At 45.4% G+C, this 26655-nt stretch overlaps 1 protein-coding gene across 3 annotated transcripts in view; it reads left to right on the top strand.

Annotated features, from left to right (window-relative positions):
* The window catches only part of LOC5501638 (DENN domain-containing protein 5B), an 89145-nt gene that overhangs the window by 24123 nt on the left and 38367 nt on the right, over positions 1-26655 (top strand). For all 3 annotated transcript variants that reach the window (XM_048722494.1, XM_048722493.1, XM_048722492.1), the window contains exons 14-19: positions 288-347; positions 653-721; positions 1101-1222; positions 2445-2590; positions 2979-3030; positions 3144-3210. In XM_048722494.1, the coding sequence (XP_048578451.1) occupies positions 288-347; positions 653-721; positions 1101-1222; positions 2445-2590; positions 2979-3030; positions 3144-3210 (516 nt within the window). The remainder of the gene's footprint in view (positions 1-287; positions 348-652; positions 722-1100; positions 1223-2444; positions 2591-2978; positions 3031-3143; positions 3211-26655) is intronic.

Raw genomic sequence — 26655 nt, 5'->3', positions numbered from 1 at the left:
CAATCACAGTGGATGTGAGATGCCGTAGATGGCCAATCACAGTGGATGTAAGATGCTGTAGATGGCCAATCACAGTGAATGTAAGATGCTGTAGATGGCCAATCACAGTGCGTGTGATGGTGTAGATGACCAGTAGAAAAATGACACTTCCTTTGTTAAATATACTTTATCTAAAATGTAGTTTTGTATCTTTTTAACAGTAGTTAAAGAATAAGGCATTAAAAGTAATGTGATCCTCAGTGCCTCATGCTTTGTTTGCTTTCTTGTCCTTGGTGTGTACCCACCAGACATGTCCAGAGCATGACAGAGATCAAGACGGACATCGGGCATGCTCGCGCCTGGGCAAGGTAGTTTCCAAGTGGGGGAGGGGTGGTGTAGATTGAGAATAGGTAAGAAGGAGAAGGCAGGGGGAGGGGGAGAGGAAGGAGGGGAGAGGAATTGAAGGTTATTTTTTTATGACTATTTTAATGACTCATTAAATGGTCTGGTTGAGGGGAGGGAGAAAAATGGACCTGCGACTCCTGCCTGAAAACGCCAGAGTCAGAGTTATTCTTTGGTAAAATATATGACATATATAATAAAACCTTGTCGTATGACATATGACATCTATCAAGCCAAACCACTCACTGATCAAACCACCAATTCTCTATAGGTTGTCTTTGGAGAAGAAGGTCTTGTCCAAGCATCTAAAGCAAGTCGTCAATGATGACAGACTCTTGAGGTAAGAACTTTGAACTTGAGACTCGTAAGAACTTTTCATAACCATGTGCTAAACCTCATCTGTGTGTTTCTGTGTGTTAAGCAGGTTACGCTAACCTTTACTTGTGTGTGTAATATGCAAGTTGTGCTAACTCTCATCTGTGTGTAATATACAGGTTACGCTAACCCTCATCTGTGTGTAATAGGTATGCTAACCCTCATCATATACATGTTACGCTAACCCTCATCTGTGTGTTATATACACGTTACGCTAACCCTCATCTGTGTGTTATATACACGTTACGCTAACCCTCATCTGTGTGTTATATACACGTTACGCTAACACTCATCTGTGTGTTATATACACCTTACGCTAACCCTCATCTGTGTGTAATGTGCAGGTTACGCTATAAGGACTATGCCTTTCTGCGCACAGAGGAGGAGCGTGAGCAGTTCCTGTATCATCTGCTGTCGCTCAATGCTGTAGATTTCTTCTGCTTCACAAACTGCTTCACGTCAACAGGTGAGTTCACCACTATTGCAGGGCCGAGCAGGGGTGGGGCACTGAGGGCATATGCCCCCCCCAATAATTTCTAAAATTATAAGGGAATGACCAGAAGGGGCGTGACTGTGCCCCCCAAATAATTTCTTAATGTCTCTTTGTTGTGCCCCTCAATCGTACATGACCTGCTAATGCTCTGTATTGGCTACACATGAACAGGTGAGTCACATCAACAGGTAAGTTGAGCCACATCCAGGGTTGACTTAAGTCACATCAACGGGTGAGTTGAGCCACATCCAGGGTTGACTCAAGTTACGTCAACAGGTGAGTTGAGCCACATCCAGGGTTGACTTAAGTCACATCAACGGGTGAGTTGAGCCACATCCAGGGTTGACTTAAGTCACATCAACGGGTGAGTTGAGCCACATCCAGGGTTGACTTAAGTCACATCAACGGGTGAGTTGAGCCACATCCAGGGTTGACTCAAGTTACGTCAACAGGTGAGTTGAGCCACATCCAGGGTTGACTTAAGTCACATCAACGGGTGAGTTGAGCCACCTCCAGGGTTGACTTAAGTTACATCAACAGGTGAGTTGAGCCACGTTCAGGGTTGACTTAAGTTACATCAACGGGTGAGTTGAGCCACATCCAGGGTTGACTCAAGTTACGTCAACAGGTGAGTTGAGCCACATCCAGGGTTGACTTAAGTCACATCAACGGGTGAGTTGAGCCACATCCAGGGTTGACTTAAGTCACATCAACGGGTGAGTTGAGCCACATCCAGGGTTGACTCAAGTTACGTCAACAGGTGAGTTGAGCCACATCCAGGGTTGACTTAAGTCACATCAACGAGTGAGTTGAGCCACCTCCAGGGTTGACTTAAGTTACATCAACAGGTGAGTTGAGCCACGTTCAGGGTTGACTTAAGTTACATCAACGGGTGAGTTGAGCCACATCCAGGGTTGACTTAAGTCAAATCAACGGGTGAGTTGAGCCACATCCAGGGTTGACTTAAGTTACATCAATGGGTGAGCTCATTCACAAAGGTGAGTTCAGTGCTGCACAGGAGTAGGTTGTGGCAATTGAGTGACAGCTGTAATACATGATCGATGTCTCTGAAAATTGATTCGGATCTTTTACATGTGATTGGTACTGCGAAATTTAATTGACAGTTGAGAAATCTCTATTATGTTTGTCAAATTACAACGCGTGAGAAATGACAACTCTGACATTTGATTGGCAGCCGTGACTTATAAAGTGGTAATCAAGACTGGAAAGCAGCTTGGAGGGGGGTCAACGACAGCAAACGCATGGATGCTCCTAGCAGGCCACATAACAGACACTGCAGTCATGGCTCTACCCAAAAACGAGAACGAGTTTCGATTCCAGGTATTTAGCATTCAAGCACTTTGGCTTTGTTGCTATGGTTCCAGGGTTCATGGGTACCCCTCTTTTTTAATTTTCAGTTGAGGCTTGGCTGTTCTTATTTTTGGAGCACTTAAAGGTTGAAAATGTTCTCAATGATGTTCTTAAATTTCAGTGTATATACAAATATAATGCTCAATAAGTATTAGAAAGGGAATTATACAATTTTTTTAAAAGGTTGTGAACATTAACACAATTTGATTTGGCATTTTAGATCGACACTAACAAAGCAATATTTTGGTGCTATCTGAGTCTCGGCATGTTTTAAAATGTGCTGAAATCTAATGCAGGACCTTATAAAAAGTTTTTCATCTTATATAAATATTGACTTTCTGTATAAATATTTTTGCAGCACCCTAATCTTGGTGGGTTGACGACTCTGCGTATTGGCCATGATAACGCTGGTATGTACTACTGGATACTGCCCTCTGTTTTATGCCCAACTGAACGTCGTACTCTACAAATTGGAGCATAGAATTAACCATTTGTTGGTTATGTTGTTTATACCATATGACAGGTCTCTCCCCTGGCTGGTTTATCGAGCAAGTCATCGTCAAGAATGAAGTCACCGGACACATCTTTAGGTAAGAGAGGAAGTCACCAGACACATTTTTAGGTAAGAGAGGGAGTCACCTGACACATCTTTTGGTAAGTGGGAGTCACCTGACACATCTTTAGGTAAGAGAGGGGGTCACCTGACACATCTTTAGATAAGAGAGGGAGTCACCTGACACATCTTTAGGTAAAAGAGGGAGTCACCTGACACATCTTTAGGTAAGAGAGGGAGTCACCTGACACATCTTTAGGTAAGAGAGGGGGTCACCTGACACATCTTTAGGTAAGTGGGAGTCACCTGACACATCTTTAGGTAAGAAAGGGGGTCACCTGACACATCTTTAGATAAGAGAGGGAGTCACCTGACACATCTAGGTAAAAGAGGGAGTCACCTGACACATCTTTAGGTAAGAGAGGGAGTCACTGGACACATCTTTAGGTAAGAGAGGGAGTCACCTGACACATCTTTATATAAGAGAGGGAGTCACCTGACACATCTTTAGGTAAGAGGGAGTCACAGGACACATCTTTAGGTAAGAGAGGGGGTCACCTGACACATCTTTAGATAAGAGAGGGAGTCACCTGACACATCTTTAGATAAGAGAGGGAGTCACCTGACACATCTTTAGATAAGAGAGGGAGTCACCGGACACATCTTTAGATAAGAGAGGGAGTCACTGGACACATCTTAAGGTAAGAGAGGGAGTCACCTGACACATCTTTAGATAAGAGAGGGAGTCACCTGACACATCTTTAGATAAGAGAGGGAGTCATCGGACACATCTTTAGCTAAGAGAGGAAGTCACCGGACACATCTTTAGGTAAGAGAGGGAGTCACCTGACACAACTTTAGGTAAAAGAGGGAGTCACCTGACACATCTTAAGGTAAGAGAGGAAGTCACAGGACACATCTTTAGATAAGAGAGAGAGAGTCACCTGACACATCTTTAGATAAGAGAGGGAGTCACCTGACACATCTTTAGATAAGAGAGGGAGTCACCTGACACAACTTTAGGTAAAAGAGGGAGTCACCTGACACATCTTAAGGTAAGAGAGGAAGTCACAGGACACATCTTTAGATAAGAGAGAGTCACCTGACACATCTTTAGATAAGAGAGGGAGTCACCTGACACATCTTTAGATAAGAGAGGGAGTCACCTGACACATCTTTAGGTAAGAGAGGGGGTCACCTGACACATCTTTAGATAAGAGAGGGAGTCACCGGACACATCTTTAGATAAGAGAGGGAGTCACCTGACACATCTTTAGGTAAGAGAGGGGGTCACCTGACACATCTTTAGATAAGAGAGGGAGTCACCGGACACATCTTTAGGTAAGAGAGGGAGTCACCTGACACATCTTTAGATAAGAGAGGGAGTCACCTGACACATCTTTAGGTAAGAGAGGGGGTCACCTGACACATCTTTAGATAAGAGAGGGAGTCACCGGACACATCTTTAGATAAGAGAGGGAGTCACCTGACACATCTTTAGATAAGAGAGGGAGTCACCGGACACATCTTTAGATAAGAGAGGGAGTCACCTGACACATCTTTAGGTAAGAGAGGGAGTCACCGGACACATCTTTAGGTAAGAGAGGGAGTCACCTGACACATCTTTAGATAAGAGAGGGAGTCACCTGACACATCTTTAGGTAAGAGAGGGGGTCACCTGACACATCTTTAGATAAGAGAGGGAGTCACCGGACACATCTTTAGATAAGAGAGGGAGTCACCTGACACATCTTTAGATAAGAGAGGGAGTCACCTGACACATCTTTAGATAAGAGAGGGAGTCACCTGACACATCTTTAGGTAAAAGAGGGAGTCACCTGACACATCTTTAGGTAAGAGAGGGAGTCACCTGACACATCTTTAGGTAAGAGAGAAATGCACCGGACACGACTTTAGGTAAGAGAGGAAGTCACAGGACACATCTTTAGATAAGAGAGGGAGTCACCTGACACATCTTTAGGTAAGAGAGGGAGTCACCGGACACATCTTTAGGTAAGAGAGGGAGTCACCTGACACAACTTTAGATAAGAGAGGGAGTCACCTGACACATCTTTATGTAAGAGAGGGAGTCACCGGACACATCTTTAGATAAGAGAGGGAGTCACCGGACACATCTTTAGATAAGAGAGGGAGTCACCTGACACATCTTTAGATAAGAGAGGGAGTCACCTGACACATCTTTAGGTAAGACAGGGAGTCACCGGACACATCTTTAGGTAAGAGAGGGAGTCACCTGACACAACTTTAGATAAGAGAGGGAGTCACCTGACACATCTTTATGTAAGAGAGGGAGTCACCGGACACTTCTTTAGGTAAGAGGGAGTCACCGGACACATCTTTAGATAAGAGAGGGAGTCACAGGACACATCTTTAGATAAGAGAGGGAGTCACCTGACACATCTTTAGATAAGAGAGGGAGTCACCTGACACATCTTTAGGTAAGTGGGAGTCACCTGACACATCTTTAGATAAGAGAGGGAGTCACCTGACACATCTTTAGATAAGAGAGGGAGTCACCTGACACATCTTTAGATAAGAGAGGGAGTCACCTGACACATCTTTAGGTAAGAGAGGGAGTCACCGGACACATCTTTAGGTAAGAGAGGGAGTCACCTGACACAACTTTAGATAAGAGAGGGAGTCACCTGACACATCTTTATGTAAGAGAGGGAGTCACCGGACACATCTTTAGATAAGAGAGGGAGTCACCGGACACATCTTTAAGTAAGAGGGAGTCACCCGACACATCTTTAGATAAGAGAGGGAGTCACCTGACACATCTTTAGGTAAGAGAGGGAGTCACCGGACACATCTTTAGGTAAGAGAGAAATGCACCGGACACAACTTTAGATAAGAGATGGAGTCACCTGACACATCTTTAGGTAAGAGAGGGAGTCACCAGACACATCTTTAGGTAAGAGAGGGAGTCACCTGACACAACTTTAGATAAGAGAGGGAGTCACCTGACACATCTTTATGTAAGAGAGGGAGTCACCGGACACATCTTTAGATAAGAGAGGGAGTCACCGGACACATCTTTAGATAAGAGAGGGAGTCACCTGACACATCTTTAGATAAGAGAGGGAGTCACCTGACACATCTTTAGGTAAGACAGGGAGTCACCGGACACATCTTTAGGTAAGAGAGGGAGTCACCTGACACAACTTTAGATAAGAGAGGGAGTCACCTGACACATCTTTATGTAAGAGAGGGAGTCACCGGACACTTCTTTAGGTAAGAGGGAGTCACCGGACACATCTTTAGATAAGAGAGGGAGTCACAGGACACATCTTTAGATAAGAGAGGGAGTCACCTGACACATCTTTAGATAAGAGAGGGAGTCACCTGACACATCTTTAGGTAAGAGAGGGAGTCACCTGACACATCTTTAGATAAGAGAGGGAGTCACCGGACACATCTTTAGATAAGAGAGGGAGTCACCTGACACATCTTTAGATAAGAGAGGGAGTCACCTGACACATCTTTAGATAAGAGAGGGAGTCACCTGACACATCTTTAGGTAAGAGGGAGTCACCTGACACATCTTTAGATAAGAGAGGGAGTCACCGGACACATCTTTAGATAAAAGAGGGAGTCACCTGACACATCTTTAGATAAGAGATGGAGTCACCTGACACATCTTTAGGTAAGAGAGGGAGTCACCTGACACATCTTTAGATAAGAGAGGGATTCACCTGACACATCTTTAGGTAAGAGAGGGAGTCACCGGACACATCTTTAGATAAGAGATGGAGTCACCTGACACATCTTTAGGTAAGAGAGGGAGTCACCGGACACATCTTTAGATAAGAGATGGAGTCACCTGACACATCTTTAGGTAAGAGAGTGAGTCACCTGACACATCTTTAGATAAGAGAGGGAGTCACCTGACACATCTTTAGGTAAGAGAGTGAGTCACCTGACACATCTTTAGATAAGAGAGGGAGTCACCTGACACATCTTTAGGTAAGAGAGGGAGTCACCTGACACATCTTTAGGTAAGAGAGGAAGTCAACGGACACATCTTTAGGTAAGAGGGAGTCACCTGACACATCTTTAGATAAGAGAGGGAGTCACCTGACACATCTTTAGGTAAGAGAGGGAGTCACCGGACACATCTTTAGGTAAGAGGGAGTCACCTGACACATCTTTAGATAAGAGAGGGAGTCACCTGACACATCTTTAGGTAAGAGGGAGTCAGCTGACACATCTTTAGATAAGAGAGGAAGGCACCGGACACATCTTTAGATAAGAGAGGGAGTCACCTGACACATCTTTAGGCAAGAGATGGAGTCACCTGACACATCTTTAGATAAGAGAGGGAGTCACCGGACACATCTTTAGGTAAGAGAGGGAGTCACCGGACACATCTTTAGGTAAGAGAGGGAGTCACCGGACACATCTTTAGGTAAGAGAGGGAGTCACCTGACACATCTTTAGGTAAGAGAGGGAGTCACCGGACACATCTTTAGGTAAGAGAGGGAGTCACTTGACACATCTTTAGGTAAGAGGGAGTCACCGGACACATCTTTAGATAAGAGGGAGTCACCTGACACATCTTTAGGTAAGAGAGGGAGTCACCTGACACATCTTTAGATAAGAGAGGGAGTCACCTGACACATCTTTAGATAAGAGAGGGAGTCACCTGACACATCTTTAGGTAAGAGAGGGAGTCACCTGACACATCTTTAGATAAGAGGGAGTCACCGGACACATCTTTAGGTAAGAGAGGGAGACACCGGACACATCTTTAGGTAAGAGAGGGAGTCACCGGACACATCTTTAGGTAAGAGAGGGAGTCACCGGACACATCTTTAGGTAAGAGAGGGAGTCACCTGACACATCTTTAGATAAGAGGGAGTCACCGGACACATCTTTAGGTAAGAGAGGGAGTCACCGGACACATCTTTAGGTAAGAGAGGGAGTCACCTGACACATCTTTAGGTAAGAGAGGGAGTCACCTGACACATCTTTAGATAAGAGGGAGTCACCTGACACATCTTTAGGTAAGAGAGGGAGTCACCGGACACATCTTTAGGTAAGAGAGGGAGTCACCTGACACATCTTTAGGTAAGAGAGGGAGTCACCGGACACATCTTAAGATAAGAGAGGGATTCACCTGACACATCTTTAGGTAAGAGAGGGAGTCACCGGACACATCTTTAGATAAGAGATGGAGTCACCTGACACATCTTTAGGTAAGAGAGGGAGTCACCGGACACATCTTTAGATAAGAGATGGAGTCACCTGACACATCTTTAGGTAAGACAGTGAGTCACCTGACACATCTTTAGATAAGAGAGGGAGTCACCTGACACATCTTTAGGTAAGAGAGTGAGTCACCTGACACATCTTTAGATAAGAGAGGGAGTCACCTGACACATCTTTAGGTAAGAGAGGGAGTCACCTGACACATCTTTAGGTAAGAGAGGAAGTCAACGGACACATCTTTAGGTAAGAGGGAGTCACCTGACACATCTTTAGATAAGAGAGGGAGTCACCTGACACATCTTTAGGTAAGAGAGGGAGTCACCGGACACATCTTTAGGTAAGAGGGAGTCACCTGACACATCTTTAGATAAGAGAGGGAGTCACCTGACACATCTTTAGGTAAGAGGGAGTCACCTGACACATCTTTAGATAAGAGAGGAAGGCACCGGACACATCTTTAGATAAGAGAGGGAGTCACCTGACACATCTTTAGGTAAGAGATGGAGTCACCTGACACATCTTTAGATAAGAGAGGGAGTCACCGGACACATCTTTAGGTAAGAGAGGGAGTCACCGGACACATCTTTAGGTAAGAGAGGGAGTCACCGGACACATCTTTAGGTAAGAGAGGGAGTCACCTGACACATCTTTAGGTAAGAGAGGGAGTCACCGGACACATCTTTAGGTAAGAGAGGGAGTCACCTGACACATCTTTAGGTAAGAGGGAGTCACCGGACACATCTTTAGATAAGAGGGAGTCACCTGACACATCTTTAGGTAAGAGAGGGAGTCACCTGACACATCTTTAGATAAGAGAGGGAGTCACCTGACACATCTTTAGATAAGAGAGGGAGTCACCTGACACATCTTTAGGTAAGAGAGGGAGTCACCTGACACATCTTTAGATAAGAGGGAGTCACCGGACACATCTTTAGGTAAGAGAGGGAGACACCGGACACATCTTTAGGTAAGAGAGGGAGTGACCGGACACATCTTTAGGTAAGAGAGGGAGTCACCGGACACATCTTTAGGTAAGAGAGGGAGTCACCTGACACATCTTTAGATAAGAGGGAGTCACCGGACACATCTTTAGGTAAGAGAGGGAGTCACCGGACACATCTTTAGGTAAGAGAGGGAGTCACCTGACACATCTTTAGGTAAGAGAGGGAGTCACCTGACACATCTTTAGATAAGAGGGAGTCACCTGACACATCTTTAGGTAAGAGAGGGAGTCACCGGACACATCTTTAGATAAGAGAGGAAGGCACCGGACACATCTTTAGATAAGAGAGGGAGTCACCTGACACATCTTTAGGTAAGAGATGGAGTCACCTGACACATCTTTAGATAAGAGAGGGAGTCACCGGACACATCTTTAGGTAAGAGAGGGAGTCACCGGACACATCTTTAGGTAAGAGAGGGAGTCACCGGACACATCTTTAGGTAAGAGAGGGAGTCACCTGACACATCTTTAGGTAAGAGAGGGAGTCACCGGACACATCTTTAGGTAAGAGAGGGAGTCACCTGACACATCTTTAGGTAAGAGGGAGTCACCGGACACATCTTTAGATAAGAGGGAGTCACCTGACACATCTTTAGGTAAGAGAGGGAGTCACCTGACACATCTTTAGATAAGAGAGGGAGTCACCTGACACATCTTTAGATAAGAGAGGGAGTCACCTGACACATCTTTAGGTAAGAGAGGGAGTCACCTGACACATCTTTAGATAAGAGAGGGAGTCACCTGACACATCTTTAGGTAAGAGAGGGAGTCACCGGACACATCTTTAGATAAGAGAGTAAGTCACCTGACACATCTTTAGGTAAAAGAGGGAGTCACCTGACACATCTTTAGATAAGAGAGGGAGTCACCTGACACATCTTTAGATAAGAGAGGGAGTCACCTGACACATCTTTAGATAAGAGAGGGAGTCACCTGACACATCTTTAGGTAAAAGAGTGAGTCACCTGACACATCTTTAGGTAAAAGAGGGAGTCACCTGACACATCTTTAGATAAGAGAGGGAGTCACCTGACACATCTTTAGGTAAGAGGGAGTCACCTGACACATCTTTAGATAAGAGAGGAAGGCACCGGACACATCTTTAGATAAGAGAGGGAGTCACCTGACACATCTTTAGGTAAGAGATGGAGTCACCGGACACATCTTTAGGTAAGAGAGGGAGTCAACGGACACAACTTTAGGTAAGAGAGGGAGTCACCTGACACATCTTTAGGTAAGAGAGGGAGTCACCTGACACATCTTTAGGTAAGAGGGAGTCACCGGACACATCTTTAGATAAGAGAGTAAGGCACCGGACACATCTTTAGATAAGAGAGGGAGTCACCTGACACATCTTTAGATAAGAGATGGAGTCACCTGACACATCTTTAGGTAAGAGAGGGAGTCACCTGACACATCTTTAGATAAGAGAGGGATTCACCTGACACATCTTTAGGTAAGAGAGGGAGTCACCGGACACATCTTTAGATAAGAGATGGAGTCACCTGACACATCTTTAGGTAAGAGAGGGAGTCACCTGACACATCTTTAGATAAGAGAGGGAGTCACCTGACACATCTTTAGGTAAGAGAGGGAGTCACCTGACACATCTTTAGGTAAGAGAGGAAGTCAACGGACACATCTTTAGGTAAGAGGGAGTCACCTGACACATCTTTAGATAAGAGAGGGAGTCACCTGACACATCTTTAGGTAAGAGAGGGAGTCACCGGACACATCTTTAGGTAAGAGGGAGTCACCTGACACATCTTTAGATAAGAGAGGGAGTCACCTGACACATCTTTAGGTAAGAGGGAGTCACCTGACACATCTTTAGATAAGAGAGGAAGGCACCGGACACATCTTTAGATAAGAGAGGGAGTCACCTGACACATCTTTAGGTAAGAGATGGAGTCACCTGACACATCTTTAGATAAGAAAGGGAGTCACCTGACACATCTTTAGGTAAAAGAGGGAGTCACCTGACACATCTTTAGATAAGAGAGGAAGGCACCGGACACATCTTTAGATAAGAGAGAGAGTCACCTGACACATCTTTAGATAAGAGAGGGAGTCACCTGACACATCTTTAGGTAAAAGAGGGAGTCACCTGACACATCTTTAGATAAGAGAGGGAGTCACCTGACACATCTTTAGGTAAAAGAGGGAGTCACCTGACACATCTTTAGATAAGAGAGGAAGGCACCGGACACATCTTTAGATAAGAAAGGGAGTCACCTGAGACATCTTTAGGTAAAAGAGGGAGTCACCTGACACATCTTTAGGTAAAAGAGGGAGTCACCTGACACATCTTTAGATAAGAGAGAGAGTCACCTGACACATCTTTAGATAAGAGAGGGAGTCACCTGACACATCTTTAGGTAAGAGAGGGAGTCACCGGACACATCTTTAGATAAGAGAGTAAGTCACCTGACACATCTTTAGGTAAAAGAGGGAGTCACCTGACACATCTTTAGATAAGAGAGGGAGTCACCTGACACATCTTTAGATAAGAGAGGGAGTCACCTGACACATCTTTAGATAAGAGAGGGAGTCACCTGACACATCTTTAGGTAAAAGAGTGAGTCACCTGACACATCTTTAGGTAAAAGAGGGAGTCACCTGACACATCTTTAGATAAGAGAGGGAGTCACCTGACACATCTTTAGGTAAGAGGGAGTCACCTGACACATCTTTAGATAAGAGAGGAAATCACCGGACACATCTTTAGATAAGAGAGGGAGTCACCTGACACATCTTTAGGTAAGAGATGGAGTCACCGGACACATCTTTAGGTAAGAGAGGGAGTCAACGGACACAACTTTAGGTAAGAGAGGGAGTCACCTGACACATCTTTAGGTAAGAGAGGGAGTCACCTGACACATCTTTAGGTAAGAGGGAGTCACCGGACACATCTTTAGATAAGAGAGTAAGGCACCGGACACATCTTTAGATAAGAGAGGGAGTCACCTGACACATCTTTAGATAAGAGATGGAGTCACCTGACACATCTTTAGGTAAGAGAGGGAGTCACCTGACACATCTTTAGATAAGAGAGGGATTCACCTGACACATCTTTAGGTAAGAGAGGGAGTCACCGGACACATCTTTAGATAAGAGATGGAGTCACCTGACACATCTTTAGGTAAGAGAGGGAGTCACCTGACACATCTTTAGATAAGAGAGGGAGTCACCTGACACATCTTTAGGTAAGAGAGGGAGTCACCTGACACATCTTTAGGTAAGAGAGGAAGTCAACGGACACATCTTTAGGTAAGAGGGAGTCACCTGACACATCTTTAGATAAGAGAGGGAGTCACCTGACACATCTTTAGGTAAGAGAGGGAGTCACCGGACACATCTTTAGGTAAGAGGGAGTCACCTGACACATCTTTAGATAAGAGAGGGAGTCACCTGACACATCTTTAGGTAAGAGGGAGTCACCTGACACATCTTTAGATAAGAGAGGAAGGCACCGGACACATCTTTAGATAAGAGAGGGAGTCACCTGACACATCTTTAGGTAAGAGATGGAGTCACCTGACACATCTTTAGATAAGAGAGGGAGTCACCGGACACATCTTTAGGTAAGAGAGGGAGTCACCGGACACATCTTTAGGTAAGAGAGGGAGTCACCGGACACATCTTTAGGTAAGAGAGGGAGTCACCTGACACATCTTTAGGTAAGAGAGGGAGTCACCGGACACATCTTTAGGTAAGAGAGGGAGTCACCTGACACATCTTTAGGTAAGAGGGAGTCACCGGACACATCTTTAGATAAGAGGGAGTCACCTGACACATCTTTAAGTAAGAGAGGGAGTCACCGGACACATCTTTAGGTAAGAGAGGGAGTCACCTGACACATCTTTAGGTAAGAGAGGGAGTCACCGGACACATCTTAAGATAAGAGAGGGAGTCACCTGACACATCTTTAGGTAAGAGGGAGTCACCTGACACATCTTTAGGTAAGAGGGAGTCACCGGACACATCTTTAGATAAGAGAGGAAGGCACCGGACACATCTTTAGATAAGAGAGGGAGTCACCTGACATATCTTTAGATAAGAGATGGAGTCACCTGACACATCTTTAGGTAAGAGAGGGAGTCACCTGACACATCTTTAGATAAGAGAGGGAGTCACCTGACACATCTTTAGGTAAGAGAGGGAGTCACCGGACACATCTTTAGATAAGAGATGGAGTCACCTGACACATCTTTAGGTAAGAGAGGGAGTCACCGGACACATCTTTAGATAAGAGATGGAGTCACCTGACACATCTTTAGGTAAGAGAGGGAGTCACCTGACACATCTTTAGATAAGAGAGGGAGTCACCTGACACATCTTTAGGTAAGAGAGGGAGTCACCGGACACATCTTTAGGTAAGAGAGGAAGTCAACGGACACATCTTTAGGTAAGAGGGAGTCACCTGACACATCTTTAGATAAGAGAGGGAGTCACCTGACACATCTTCAGGTAAGAGAGGGAGTCACCGGACACATCTTTAGGTAAGAGGGAGTCACCTGACACATCTTTAGATAAGAGAGGGAGTCACCTGACACATCTTTAGGTAAGAGGGAGTCACCTGACACATCTTTAGGTAAGAGAGTGAGTCACCTGACACATCTTTAGATAAGAGAGGGAGTCACCTGACACATCTTTAGGTAAGAGAGGGAGTCACCTGACACATCTTTAGGTAAGAGAGGAAGTCAACGGACACATCTTTAGGTAAGAGGGAGTCACCTGACACATCTTTAGATAAGAGAGGGAGTCACCTGACACATCTTTAGGTAAGAGAGGGAGTCACCGGACACATCTTTAGGTAAGAGGGAGTCACCTGACACATCTTTAGATAAGAGAGGGAGTCACCTGACACATCTTTAGGTAAGAGGGAGTCACCTGACACATCTTTAGATAAGAGAGGAAGGCACCGGACACATCTTTAGATAAGAGAGGGAGTCACCTGACACATCTTTAGGTAAGAGATGGAGTCACCTGACACATCTTTAGATAAGAGAGGGAGTCACCGGACACATCTTTAGGTAAGAGAGGGAGTCACCGGACACATCTTTAGGTAAGAGAGGGAGTCACCGGACACATCTTTAGGTAAGAGAGGGAGTCACCTGACACATCTTTAGGTAAGAGAGGGAGTCACCGGACACATCTTTAGGTAAGAGAGGGAGTCACCTGACACATCTTTAGGTAAGAGGGAGTCACCGGACACATCTTTAGATAAGAGGGAGTCACCTGACACATCTTTAGGTAAGAGAGGGAGTCACCTGACACATCTTTAGATAAGAGAGGGAGTCACCTGACACATCTTTAGATAAGAGAGGGAGTCACCTGACACATCTTTAGGTAAGAGAGGGAGTCACCTGACACATCTTTAGATAAGAGGGAGTCACCGGACACATCTTTAGGTAAGAGAGGGAGACACCGGACACATCTTTAGGTAAGAGAGGGAGTGACCGGACACATCTTTAGGTAAGAGAGGGAGTCACCGGACACATCTTTAGGTAAGAGAGGGAGTCACCTGACACATCTTTAGATAAGAGGGAGTCACCGGACACATCTTTAGGTAAGAGAGGGAGTCACCGGACACATCTTTAGGTAAGAGAGGGAGTCACCTGACACATCTTTAGGTAAGAGAGGGAGTCACCTGACACATCTTTAGATAAGAGGGAGTCACCTGACACATCTTTAGGTAAGAGAGGGAGTCACCGGACACATCTTTAGATAAGAGAGGAAGGCACCGGACACATCTTTAGATAAGAGAGGGAGTCACCTGACACATCTTTAGGTAAGAGATGGAGTCACCTGACACATCTTTAGATAAGAGAGGGAGTCACCGGACACATCTTTAGGTAAGAGAGGGAGTCACCGGACACATCTTTAGGTAAGAGAGGGAGTCACCGGACACATCTTTAGGTAAGAGAGGGAGTCACCTGACACATCTTTAGGTAAGAGAGGGAGTCACCGGACACATCTTTAGGTAAGAGAGGGAGTCACCTGACACATCTTTAGGTAAGAGGGAGTCACCGGACACATCTTTAGATAAGAGGGAGTCACCTGACACATCTTTAGGTAAGAGAGGGAGTCACCTGACACATCTTTAGATAAGAGAGGGAGTCACCTGACACATCTTTAGATAAGAGAGGGAGTCACCTGACACATCTTTAGGTAAGAGAGGGAGTCACCTGACACATCTTTAGATAAGAGAGGGAGTCACCTGACACATCTTTAGGTAAGAGAGGGAGTCACCGGACACATCTTTAGATAAGAGAGTAAGTCACCTGACACATCTTTAGGTAAAAGAGGGAGTCACCTGACACATCTTTAGATAAGAGAGGGAGTCACCTGACACATCTTTAGATAAGAGAGGGAGTCACCTGACACATCTTTAGATAAGAGAGGGAGTCACCTGACACATCTTTAGGTAAAAGAGTGAGTCACCTGACACATCTTTAGGTAAAAGAGGGAGTCACCTGACACATCTTTAGATAAGAGAGGGAGTCACCTGACACATCTTTAGGTAAGAGGGAGTCACCTGACACATCTTTAGATAAGAGAGGAAGGCACCGGACACATCTTTAGATAAGAGAGGGAGTCACCTGACACATCTTTAGGTAAGAGATGGAGTCACCGGACACATCTTTAGGTAAGAGAGGGAGTCAACGGACACAACTTTAGGTAAGAGAGGGAGTCACCTGACACATCTTTAGGTAAGAGAGGGAGTCACCTGACACATCTTTAGGTAAGAGGGAGTCACCGGACACATCTTTAGATAAGAGAGTAAGGCACCGGACACATCTTTAGATAAGAGAGGGAGTCACCTGACACATCTTTAGATAAGAGATGGAGTCACCTGACACATCTTTAGGTAAGAGAGGGAGTCACCTGACACATCTTTAGATAAGAGAGGGATTCACCTGACACATCTTTAGGTAAGAGAGGGAGTCACCGGACACATCTTTAGATAAGAGATGGAGTCACCTGACACATCTTTAGGTAAGAGAGGGAGTCACCTGACACATCTTTAGATAAGAGAGGGAGTCACCTGACACATCTTTAGGTAAGAGAGGGAGTCACCTGACACATCTTTAGGTAAGAGAGGAAGTCAACGGACACATCTTTAGGTAAGAGGGAGTCACCTGACACATCTTTAGATAAGAGAGGGAGTCACCTGACACATCTTTAGGTAAGAGAGGGAGTCACCGGACACATCTTTAGGTAAGAGGGAGTCACCTGACACATCTTTAGATAAGAGAGGGAGTCACCTGACACATCTTTAGGTAAGAGGGAGTCACCTGACACATCTTTAGATAAGAGAGGAAGGCACCGGACACATCTTTAGATAAGAGAGGGAGTCACCTGACACATCTTTAGGTAAGAGATGGAGTCACCTGACACATCTTTAGATAAGAAAGGGAGTCACCTGACACATCTTTAGGTAAAAGAGGGAGTCACCTGACACATCTTTAGATAAGAGAGGAAGGCACCGGACACATCTTTAGATAAGAGAGAGAGTCACCTGACACATCTTTAGATAAGAGAGGGAGTCACCTGACACATCTTTAGGTAAAAGAGGGAGTCACCTGACACATCTTTAGATAAGAGAGGGAGTCACCTGACACATCTTTAGGTAAAAGAGGGAGTCACCTGACACATCTTTAGATAAGAGAGGAAGGCACCGGACACATCTTTAGATAAGAAAGGGAGTCACCTGAGACATCTTTAGGTAAAAGAGGGAGTCACCTGACACATCTTTAGGTAAAAGAGGGAGTCACCTGACACATCTTTAGATAAGAGAGAGAGTCACCTGACACATCTTTAGATAAGAGAGGGAGTCACCTGACACATCTTTAGGTAAGAGAGGGAGTCACCGGACACATCTTTAGATAAGAGAGTAAGTCACCTGACACATCTTTAGGTAAAAGAGGGAGTCACCTGACACATCTTTAGATAAGAGAGGGAGTCACCTGACACATCTTTAGATAAGAGAGGGAGTCACCTGACACATCTTTAGATAAGAGAGGGAGTCACCTGACACATCTTTAGGTAAAAGAGTGAGTCACCTGACACATCTTTAGGTAAAAGAGGGAGTCACCTGACACATCTTTAGATAAGAGAGGGAGTCACCTGACACATCTTTAGGTAAGAGGGAGTCACCTGACACATCTTTAGATAAGAGAGGAAATCACCGGACACATCTTTAGATAAGAGAGGGAGTCACCTGACACATCTTTAGGTAAGAGATGGAGTCACCGGACACATCTTTAGGTAAGAGAGGGAGTCAACGGACACAACTTTAGGTAAGAGAGGGAGTCACCTGACACATCTTTAGGTAAGAGAGGGAGTCACCTGACACATCTTTAGGTAAGAGGGAGTCACCGGACACATCTTTAGATAAGAGAGTAAGGCACCGGACACATCTTTAGATAAGAGAGGGAGTCACCTGACACATCTTTAGATAAGAGATGGAGTCACCTGACACATCTTTAGGTAAGAGAGGGAGTCACCTGACACATCTTTAGATAAGAGAGGGATTCACCTGACACATCTTTAGGTAAGAGAGGGAGTCACCGGACACATCTTTAGATAAGAGATGGAGTCACCTGACACATCTTTAGGTAAGAGAGGGAGTCACCTGACACATCTTTAGATAAGAGAGGGAGTCACCTGACACATCTTTAGGTAAGAGAGGGAGTCACCTGACACATCTTTAGGTAAGAGAGGAAGTCAACGGACACATCTTTAGGTAAGAGGGAGTCACCTGACACATCTTTAGATAAGAGAGGGAGTCACCTGACACATCTTTAGGTAAGAGAGGGAGTCACCGGACACATCTTTAGGTAAGAGGGAGTCACCTGACACATCTTTAGATAAGAGAGGGAGTCACCTGACACATCTTTAGGTAAGAGGGAGTCACCTGACACATCTTTAGATAAGAGAGGAAGGCACCGGACACATCTTTAGATAAGAGAGGGAGTCACCTGACACATCTTTAGGTAAGAGATGGAGTCACCTGACACATCTTTAGATAAGAGAGGGAGTCACCGGACACATCTTTAGGTAAGAGAGGGAGTCACCGGACACATCTTTAGGTAAGAGAGGGAGTCACCGGACACATCTTTAGGTAAGAGAGGGAGTCACCTGACACATCTTTAGGTAAGAGAGGGAGTCACCGGACACATCTTTAGGTAAGAGAGGGAGTCACCTGACACATCTTTAGGTAAGAGGGAGTCACCGGACACATCTTTAGATAAGAGGGAGTCACCTGACACATCTTTAAGTAAGAGAGGGAGTCACCGGACACATCTTTAGGTAAGAGAGGGAGTCACCTGACACATCTTTAGGTAAGAGAGGGAGTCACCGGACACATCTTAAGATAAGAGAGGGAGTCACCTGACACATCTTTAGGTAAGAGGGAGTCACCTGACACATCTTTAGGTAAGAGGGAGTCACCGGACACATCTTTAGATAAGAGAGGAAGGCACCGGACACATCTTTAGATAAGAGAGGGAGTCACCTGACATATCTTTAGATAAGAGATGGAGTCACCTGACACATCTTTAGGTAAGAGAGGGAGTCACCTGACACATCTTTAGATAAGAGAGGGAGTCACCTGACACATCTTTAGGTAAGAGAGGGAGTCACCGGACACATCTTTAGATAAGAGATGGAGTCACCTGACACATCTTTAGGTAAGAGAGGGAGTCACCGGACACATCTTTAGATAAGAGATGGAGTCACCTGACACATCTTTAGGTAAGAGAGGGAGTCACCTGACACATCTTTAGATAAGAGAGGGAGTCACCTGACACATCTTTAGGTAAGAGAGGGAGTCACCGGACACATCTTTAGGTAAGAGAGGAAGTCAACGGACACATCTTTAGGTAAGAGGGAGTCACCTGACACATCTTTAGATAAGAGAGGGAGTCACCTGACACATCTTCAGGTAAGAGAGGGAGTCACCGGACACATCTTTAGGTAAGAGGGAGTCACCTGACACATCTTTAGATAAGAGAGGGAGTCACCTGACACATCTTTAGGTAAGAGGGAGTCACCTGACACATCTTTAGATAAGAGAGGAAGGCACCGGACACATCTTTAGATAAGAGAGGGAGTCACCTGACACATCTTTAGGTAAGAGATGGAGTCACCTGACACATCTTTAGATAAGAGAGGGAGTCACCTGACACATCTTTAGATAAGAGAGTGAGTCACCTGACACATCTTTAGGTAAGAGAGGGAGTCACCGGACACATCTTTAGGTAAGAGGGAGTCACCTGACACATCTTTAGATAAGAGAGGGAGTCACCTGACACATCTTTAGGTAAGAGGGAGTCACCTGACACATCTTTAGATAAGAGAGGAAGGCACCGGACACATCTTTAGATAAGAGAGGGAGTCACCTGACACATCTTTAGGTAAGAGATGGAGTCACCTGACACATCTTTAGATAAGAGAGGGAGTCACCGGACACATCTTTAGGTAAGAGAGGGAGTCACTGGACACATCTTTAGGTAAGAGAGGGAGTCACCGGACACATCTTTAGGTAAGAGAGGGAGTCACCTGACACATCTTTAGGTAAGAGAGGGAGTCACCGGACACATCTTTAGGTAAGAGAGGGAGTCACCTGACACATCTTTAGGTAAGAGGGAGTCACCGGACACATCTTTAGATAAGAGGGAGTCACCTGACACATCTTTAGGTAAGAGAGGGAGTCACCTGACACATCTTTAGATAAGAGAGGGAGTCACCTGACACATCTTTAGATAAGAGAGGGAGTCACCTGACACATCTTTAGGTAAGAGAGGGAGTCACCTGACACATCTTTAGATAAGAGGGAGTCACCGGACACATCTTTAGGTAAGAGAGGGAGTCACCGGACACATCTTTAGGTAAGAGAGGGAGTCACCGGACACATCTTTAGGTAAGAGAGGGAGTCACCGGACACATCTTTAGGTAAGAGAGGGAGTCACCTGACACATCTTTAGATAAGAGGGAGTCACCGGACACATCTTTAGGTAAGAGAGGGAGTCACCGGACACATCTTTAGGTAAGAGAGGGAGTCACCTGACACATCTTTAGGTAAGAGAGGGAGTCACCTGACACATCTTTAGATAAGAGGGAGTCACCTGACACATCTTTAGGTAAGAGAGGGAGTCACCGGACACATCTTTAGGTAAGAGAGGGAGTCACCTGACACATCTTTAGGTAAGAGAGGGAGTCACCGGACACATCTTAAGATAAGAGAGGGAGTCACCTGACACATCTTTAGGTAAGAGGGAGTCACCGGACACATCTTTAGATAAGAGAGGAAGGCACCGGACACATCTTTAGATAAGAGAGGGAGTCACCTGACACATCTTTAGATAAGAGATGGAGTCACCTGACACATCTTTAGGTAAGAGAGGGAGTCACCTGACACATCTTTAGATAAGAGAGGGAGTCACCTGACACATCTTTAGGTAAGAGAGGGAGTCACCTGACACATCTTTAGGTAAGAGAGGGAGTCACCGGACACATCTTTAGATAAGAGATGGAGTCACCTGACACATCTTTAGGTAAGAGAGGGAGTCACCTGACACATCTTTAGATAAGAGAGGGAGTCACCTGACACATCTTTAGGTAAGAGAGGGAGTCACCGGACACATCTTTAGGTAAGAGAGGAATTCAACGGACACATCTTTAGGTAAGAGGGAGTCACCTGACACATCTTTAGATAAGAGAGGGAGTCACCTGACACATCTTTAGGTAAGAGAGGGAGTCACCGGACACATCTTTAGGTAAGAGGGAGTCACCTGACACATCTTTAGATAAGAGAGGGAGTCACCTGACACATCTTTAGGTAAGAGGGAGTCACCTGACACATCTTTAGATAAGAGAGGAAGGCACCGGACACATCTTTAGATAAGAGAGGGAGTCACCTGACACATCTTTAGGTAAGAGATGGAGTCACCTGACACATCTTTAGATAAGAGAGGGAGTCACCGGACACATCTTTAGGTAAGAGATTGAGTCACCGGACACATCTTTAGATAAGAGAGGGAGTCACCGGACACATCTTTAGGTAAGAGAGGGAGTCACCTGACACATCTTTAGGTAAGAGAGGGAGTCACCGGACACATCTTTAGGTAAGAGAGGGAGTCACCTGACACATCTTTAGGTAAGAGGGAGTCACCGGACACATCTTTAGGTAAGAGAGGGAGTCACCTGACACATCTTTAGGTAAGAGAGGGAGTCACCTGACACATCTTTAGATAAGAGAGGGAGTCACCTGACACATCTTTAGATAAGAGAGGGAGTCACCTGACACATCTTTAGGTAAGAGAGATTCACCGGACACATCTTTAGGTAAGAGAGGGAGTCACCTGACACATCTTTAGATAAGAGAGGGAGTCACCTGACACATCTTTAGATAAAAGAGGGAGTCACCTGACACATCTTTAGATAAGAGAGGGAGTCACCTGACACATCTTTAGGTAAGAGAGGGAGTCAACTGACACATCTTTAGATAAGAGAGGGAGTCACCTGACACATCTTTAGGTAAAAGAGGGAGTCACCTGACACATCTTTAGGTAAGAGGGAGTCACCGGACACATCTTTAGATAAGAGAGAGAGTCACCGGACACATCTTTAGGTAAGAGAGAGAGTCACCTGACACATCTTTAGATAAGAGAGGGAGTCACCTGACACATCTTTAGGTAAGAGAGGGAGTCACCTGACACATCTTTAGATAAGAGAGGGAGTCACCTGACACATTTTTAGGTAAAAGAGGGAGTCACCTGACACATCTTTAGGTAAGAGAGAGAGTCACCTGACACATCTTTAGGTAAGAGGGAGTCACCTGACACATCTTTAGATAAGAGAGGGAGTCACCTGACACATCTTTAGGTAAGAGAGGGAGTCACCTGACACATCTTTAGGTAAGAGAGGGAGTCACCGGACACATCTTTAGATAAGAGATGGAGTCACCTGACACATCTTTAGGTAAGAGAGGGAGTCACCTGACACATCTTTAGATAAGAGAGGGAGTCACCTGACACATCTTTAGGTAAGAGAGGGAGTCACCGGACACATCTTTAGGTAAGAGAGGAAGTCAACGGACACATCTTTAGGTAAGAGGGAGTCACCTGACACATCTTTAGATAAGAGAGGGAGTCACCTGACACATCTTTAGGTAAGAGAGGGAGTCACCGGACACATCTTTAGGTAAGAGGGAGTCACCTGACACATCTTTAGATAAGAGAGGGAGTCACCTGACACATCTTTAGGTAAGAGGGAGTCACCTGACACATCTTTAGATAAGAGAGGAAGGCACCGGACACATCTTTAGATAAGAGAGGGAGTCACCTGACACATCTTTAGGTAAGAGAGGGAGTCACCTGACACATCTTTAGGTAAGAGAGGGAGTCACCGGACACATCTTTAGATAAGAGATGGAGTCACCTGACACATCTTTAGGTAAGAGAGGGAGTCACCTGACACATCTTTAGATAAGAGAGGGAGTCACCTGACACATCTTTAGGTAAGAGAGGGAGTCACCGGACACATCTTTAGGTAAGAGAGGAAGTCAACGGACACATCTTTAGGTAAGAGGGAGTCACCTGACACATCTTTAGATAAGAGAGGGAGTCACCTGACACATCTTTAGGTAAGAGAGGGAGTCACCGGACACATCTTTAGGTAAGAGGGAGTCACCTGACACATCTTTAGATAAGAGAGGGAGTCACCTGACACATCTTTAGGTAAGAGGGAGTCACCTGACACATCTTTAGATAAGAGAGGAAGGCACCGGACACATCTTTAGATAAGAGAGGGAGTCACCTGACACATCTTTAGGTAAGAGATGGAGTCACCTGACACATCTTTAGATAAGAGAGGGAGTCACCGGACACATCTTTAGGTAAGAGATTGAGTCACCGGACACATCTTTAGATAAGAGAGGGAGTCACCGGACACATCTTTAGGTAAGAGAGGGAGTCACCTGACACATCTTTAGGTAAGAGAGGGAGTCACCGGACACATCTTTAGGTAAGAGAGGGAGTCACCTGACACATCTTTAGGTAAGAGGGAGTCACCGGACACATCTTTAGGTAAGAGAGGGAGTCACCTGACACATCTTTAGGTAAGAGAGGGAGTCACCTGACACATCTTTAGATAAGAGAGGGAGTCACCTGACACATCTTTAGATAAGAGAGGGAGTCACCTGACACATCTTTAGGTAAGAGAGATTCACCGGACACATCTTTAGGTAAGAGAGGGAGTCACCTGACACATCTTTAGATAAGAGAGGGAGTCACCTGACACATCTTTAGATAAAAGAGGGAGTCACCTGACACATCTTTAGATAAGAGAGGGAGTCACCTGACACATCTTTAGGTAAGAGAGGGAGTCAACTGACACATCTTTAGATCAGAGAGGAAGTCACCTGACACATCTTTAGGTAAAAGAGGGAGTCACCTGACACATCTTTAGGTAAGAGGGAGTCACCGGACACATCTTTAGATAAGAGAGAGAGTCACCGGACACATCTTTAGGTAAGAGAGAGAGTCACCTGACACATCTTTAGATAAGAGGGAGTCACCGGACACATCTTTAGGTAAGAGAGGGAGTCACCGGACACATCTTTAGGTAAGAGAGGGAGTCACCTGACACATCTTTAGGTAAGAGAGGGAGTCACCTGACACATCTTTAGATAAGAGGGAGTCACCTGACACATCTTTAGGTAAGAGAGGGAGTCACCGGACACATCTTTAGGTAAGAGAGGGAGTCACCTGACACATCTTTAGGTAAGAGAGGGAGTCACCGGACACATCTTAAGATAAGAGAGGGAGTCACCTGACACATCTTTAGGTAAGAGGGAGTCACCGGACACATCTTTAGATAAGAGAGGAAGGCACCGGACACATCTTTAGATAAGAGAGGGAGTCACCTGACACATCTTTAGATAAGAGATGGAGTCACCTGACACATCTTTAGGTAAGAGAGGGAGTCACCTGACACATCTTTAGATAAGAGAGGGAGTCACCTGACACATCTTTAGGTAAGAGAGGGAGTCACCTGACACATCTTTAGGTAAGAGAGGGAGTCACCGGACACATCTTTAGATAAGAGATGGAGTCACCTGACACATCTTTAGGTAAGAGAGGGAGTCACCTGACACATCTTTAGATAAGAGAGGGAGTCACCTGACACATCTTTAGGTAAGAGAGGGAGTCACCGGACACATCTTTAGGTAAGAGAGGAAGTCAACGGACACATCTTTAGGTAAGAGGGAGTCACCTGACACATCTTTAGATAAGAGAGGGAGTCACCTGACACATCTTTAGGTAAGAGAGGGAGTCACCGGACACATCTTTAGGTAAGAGGGAGTCACCTGACACATCTTTAGATAAGAGAGGGAGTCACCTGACACATCTTTAGGTAAGAGGGAGTCACCTGACACATCTTTAGATAAGAGAGGAAGGCACCGGACACATCTTTAGATAAGAGAGGGAGTCACCTGACACATCTTTAGGTAAGAGATGGAGTCACCTGACACATCTTTAGATAAGAGAGGGAGTCACCGGACACATCTTTAGGTAAGAGATTGAGTCACCGGACACATCTTTAGATAAGAGAGGGAGTCACCGGACACATCTTTAGGTAAGAGAGGGAGTCACCTGACACATCTTTAGGTAAGAGAGGGAGTCACCGGACACATCTTTAGGTAAGAGAGGGAGTCACCTGACACATCTTTAGGTAAGAGGGAGTCACCGGACACATCTTTAGGTAAGAGAGGGAGTCACCTGACACATCTTTAGGTAAGAGAGGGAGTCACCTGACACATCTTTAGATAAGAGAGGGAGTCACCTGACACATCTTTAGATAAGAGAGGGAGTCACCTGACACATCTTTAGGTAAGAGAGATTCACCGGACACATCTTTAGGTAAAAGAGGGAGTCACCTGACACATCTTTAGATAAGAGAGGGAGTCACCTGACACATCTTTAGATAAAAGAGGGAGTCACCTGACACATCTTTAGATAAGAGAGGGAGTCACCTGACACATCTTTAGGTAAGAGAGGGAGTCAACTGACACATCTTTAGATAAGAGAGGGAGTCACCTGACACATCTTTAGGTAAAAGAGGGAGTCACCTGACACATCTTTAGGTAAGAGGGAGTCACCGGACACATCTTTAGATAAGAGAGAGAGTCACCGGACACATCTTTAGGTAAGAGAGAGAGTCACCTGACACATCTTTAGATAAGAGAGGGAGTCACCTGACACATCTTTAGGTAAGAGAGGGAGTCACCTGACACATCTTTAGATAAGAGAGGGAGTCACCTGACACATTTTTAGGTAAAAGAGGGAGTCACCTGACACATCTTTAGGTAAGAGAGAGAGTCACCTGACACATCTTTAGGTAAGAGGGAGTCACCTGACACATCTTTAGATAAGAGAGGGAGTCACCTGACACATCTTTAGGTAAGAGAGGGAGTCACCTGACACATCTTTAGGTAAGAGAGGGAGTCACCGGACACATCTTTAGATAAGAGATGGAGTCACCTGACACATCTTTAGGTAAGAGAGGGAGTCACCTGACACATCTTTAGATAAGAGAGGGAGTCACCTGACACATCTTTAGGTAAGAGAGGGAGTCACCGGACACATCTTTAGGTAAGAGAGGAAGTCAACGGACACATCTTTAGGTAAGAGGGAGTCACCTGACACATCTTTAGATAAGAGAGGGAGTCACCTGACACATCTTTAGGTAAGAGAGGGAGTCACCGGACACATCTTTAGGTAAGAGGGAGTCACCTGACACATCTTTAGATAAGAGAGGGAGTCACCTGACACATCTTTAGGTAAGAGGGAGTCACCTGACACATCTTTAGATAAGAGAGGAAGGCACCGGACACATCTTTAGATAAGAGAGGGAGTCACCTGACACATCTTTAGGTAAGAGAGGGAGTCACCTGACACATCTTTAGGTAAGAGAGGGAGTCACCGGACACATCTTTAGATAGGAGATGGAGTCACCTGACACATCTTTAGGTAAGAGAGGGAGTCACCTGACACATCTTTAGATAAGAGAGGGAGTCACCTGACACATCTTTAGGTAAGAGAGGGAGTCACCGGACACATCTTTAGGTAAGAGAGGAAGTCAACGGACACATCTTTAGGTAAGAGGGAGTCACCTGACACATCTTTAGATAAGAGAGGGAGTCACCTGACACATCTTTAGGTAAGAGAGGGAGTC

The sequence above is a fragment of the Nematostella vectensis genome, chromosome 15, assembly GCF_932526225.1.
Source record: "Nematostella vectensis chromosome 15, jaNemVect1.1, whole genome shotgun sequence".
Classification (NCBI taxonomy): domain Eukaryota; kingdom Metazoa; phylum Cnidaria; class Anthozoa; order Actiniaria; family Edwardsiidae; genus Nematostella; species Nematostella vectensis.
This window is presented reverse-complemented; position numbering and strand designations above follow the sequence as displayed.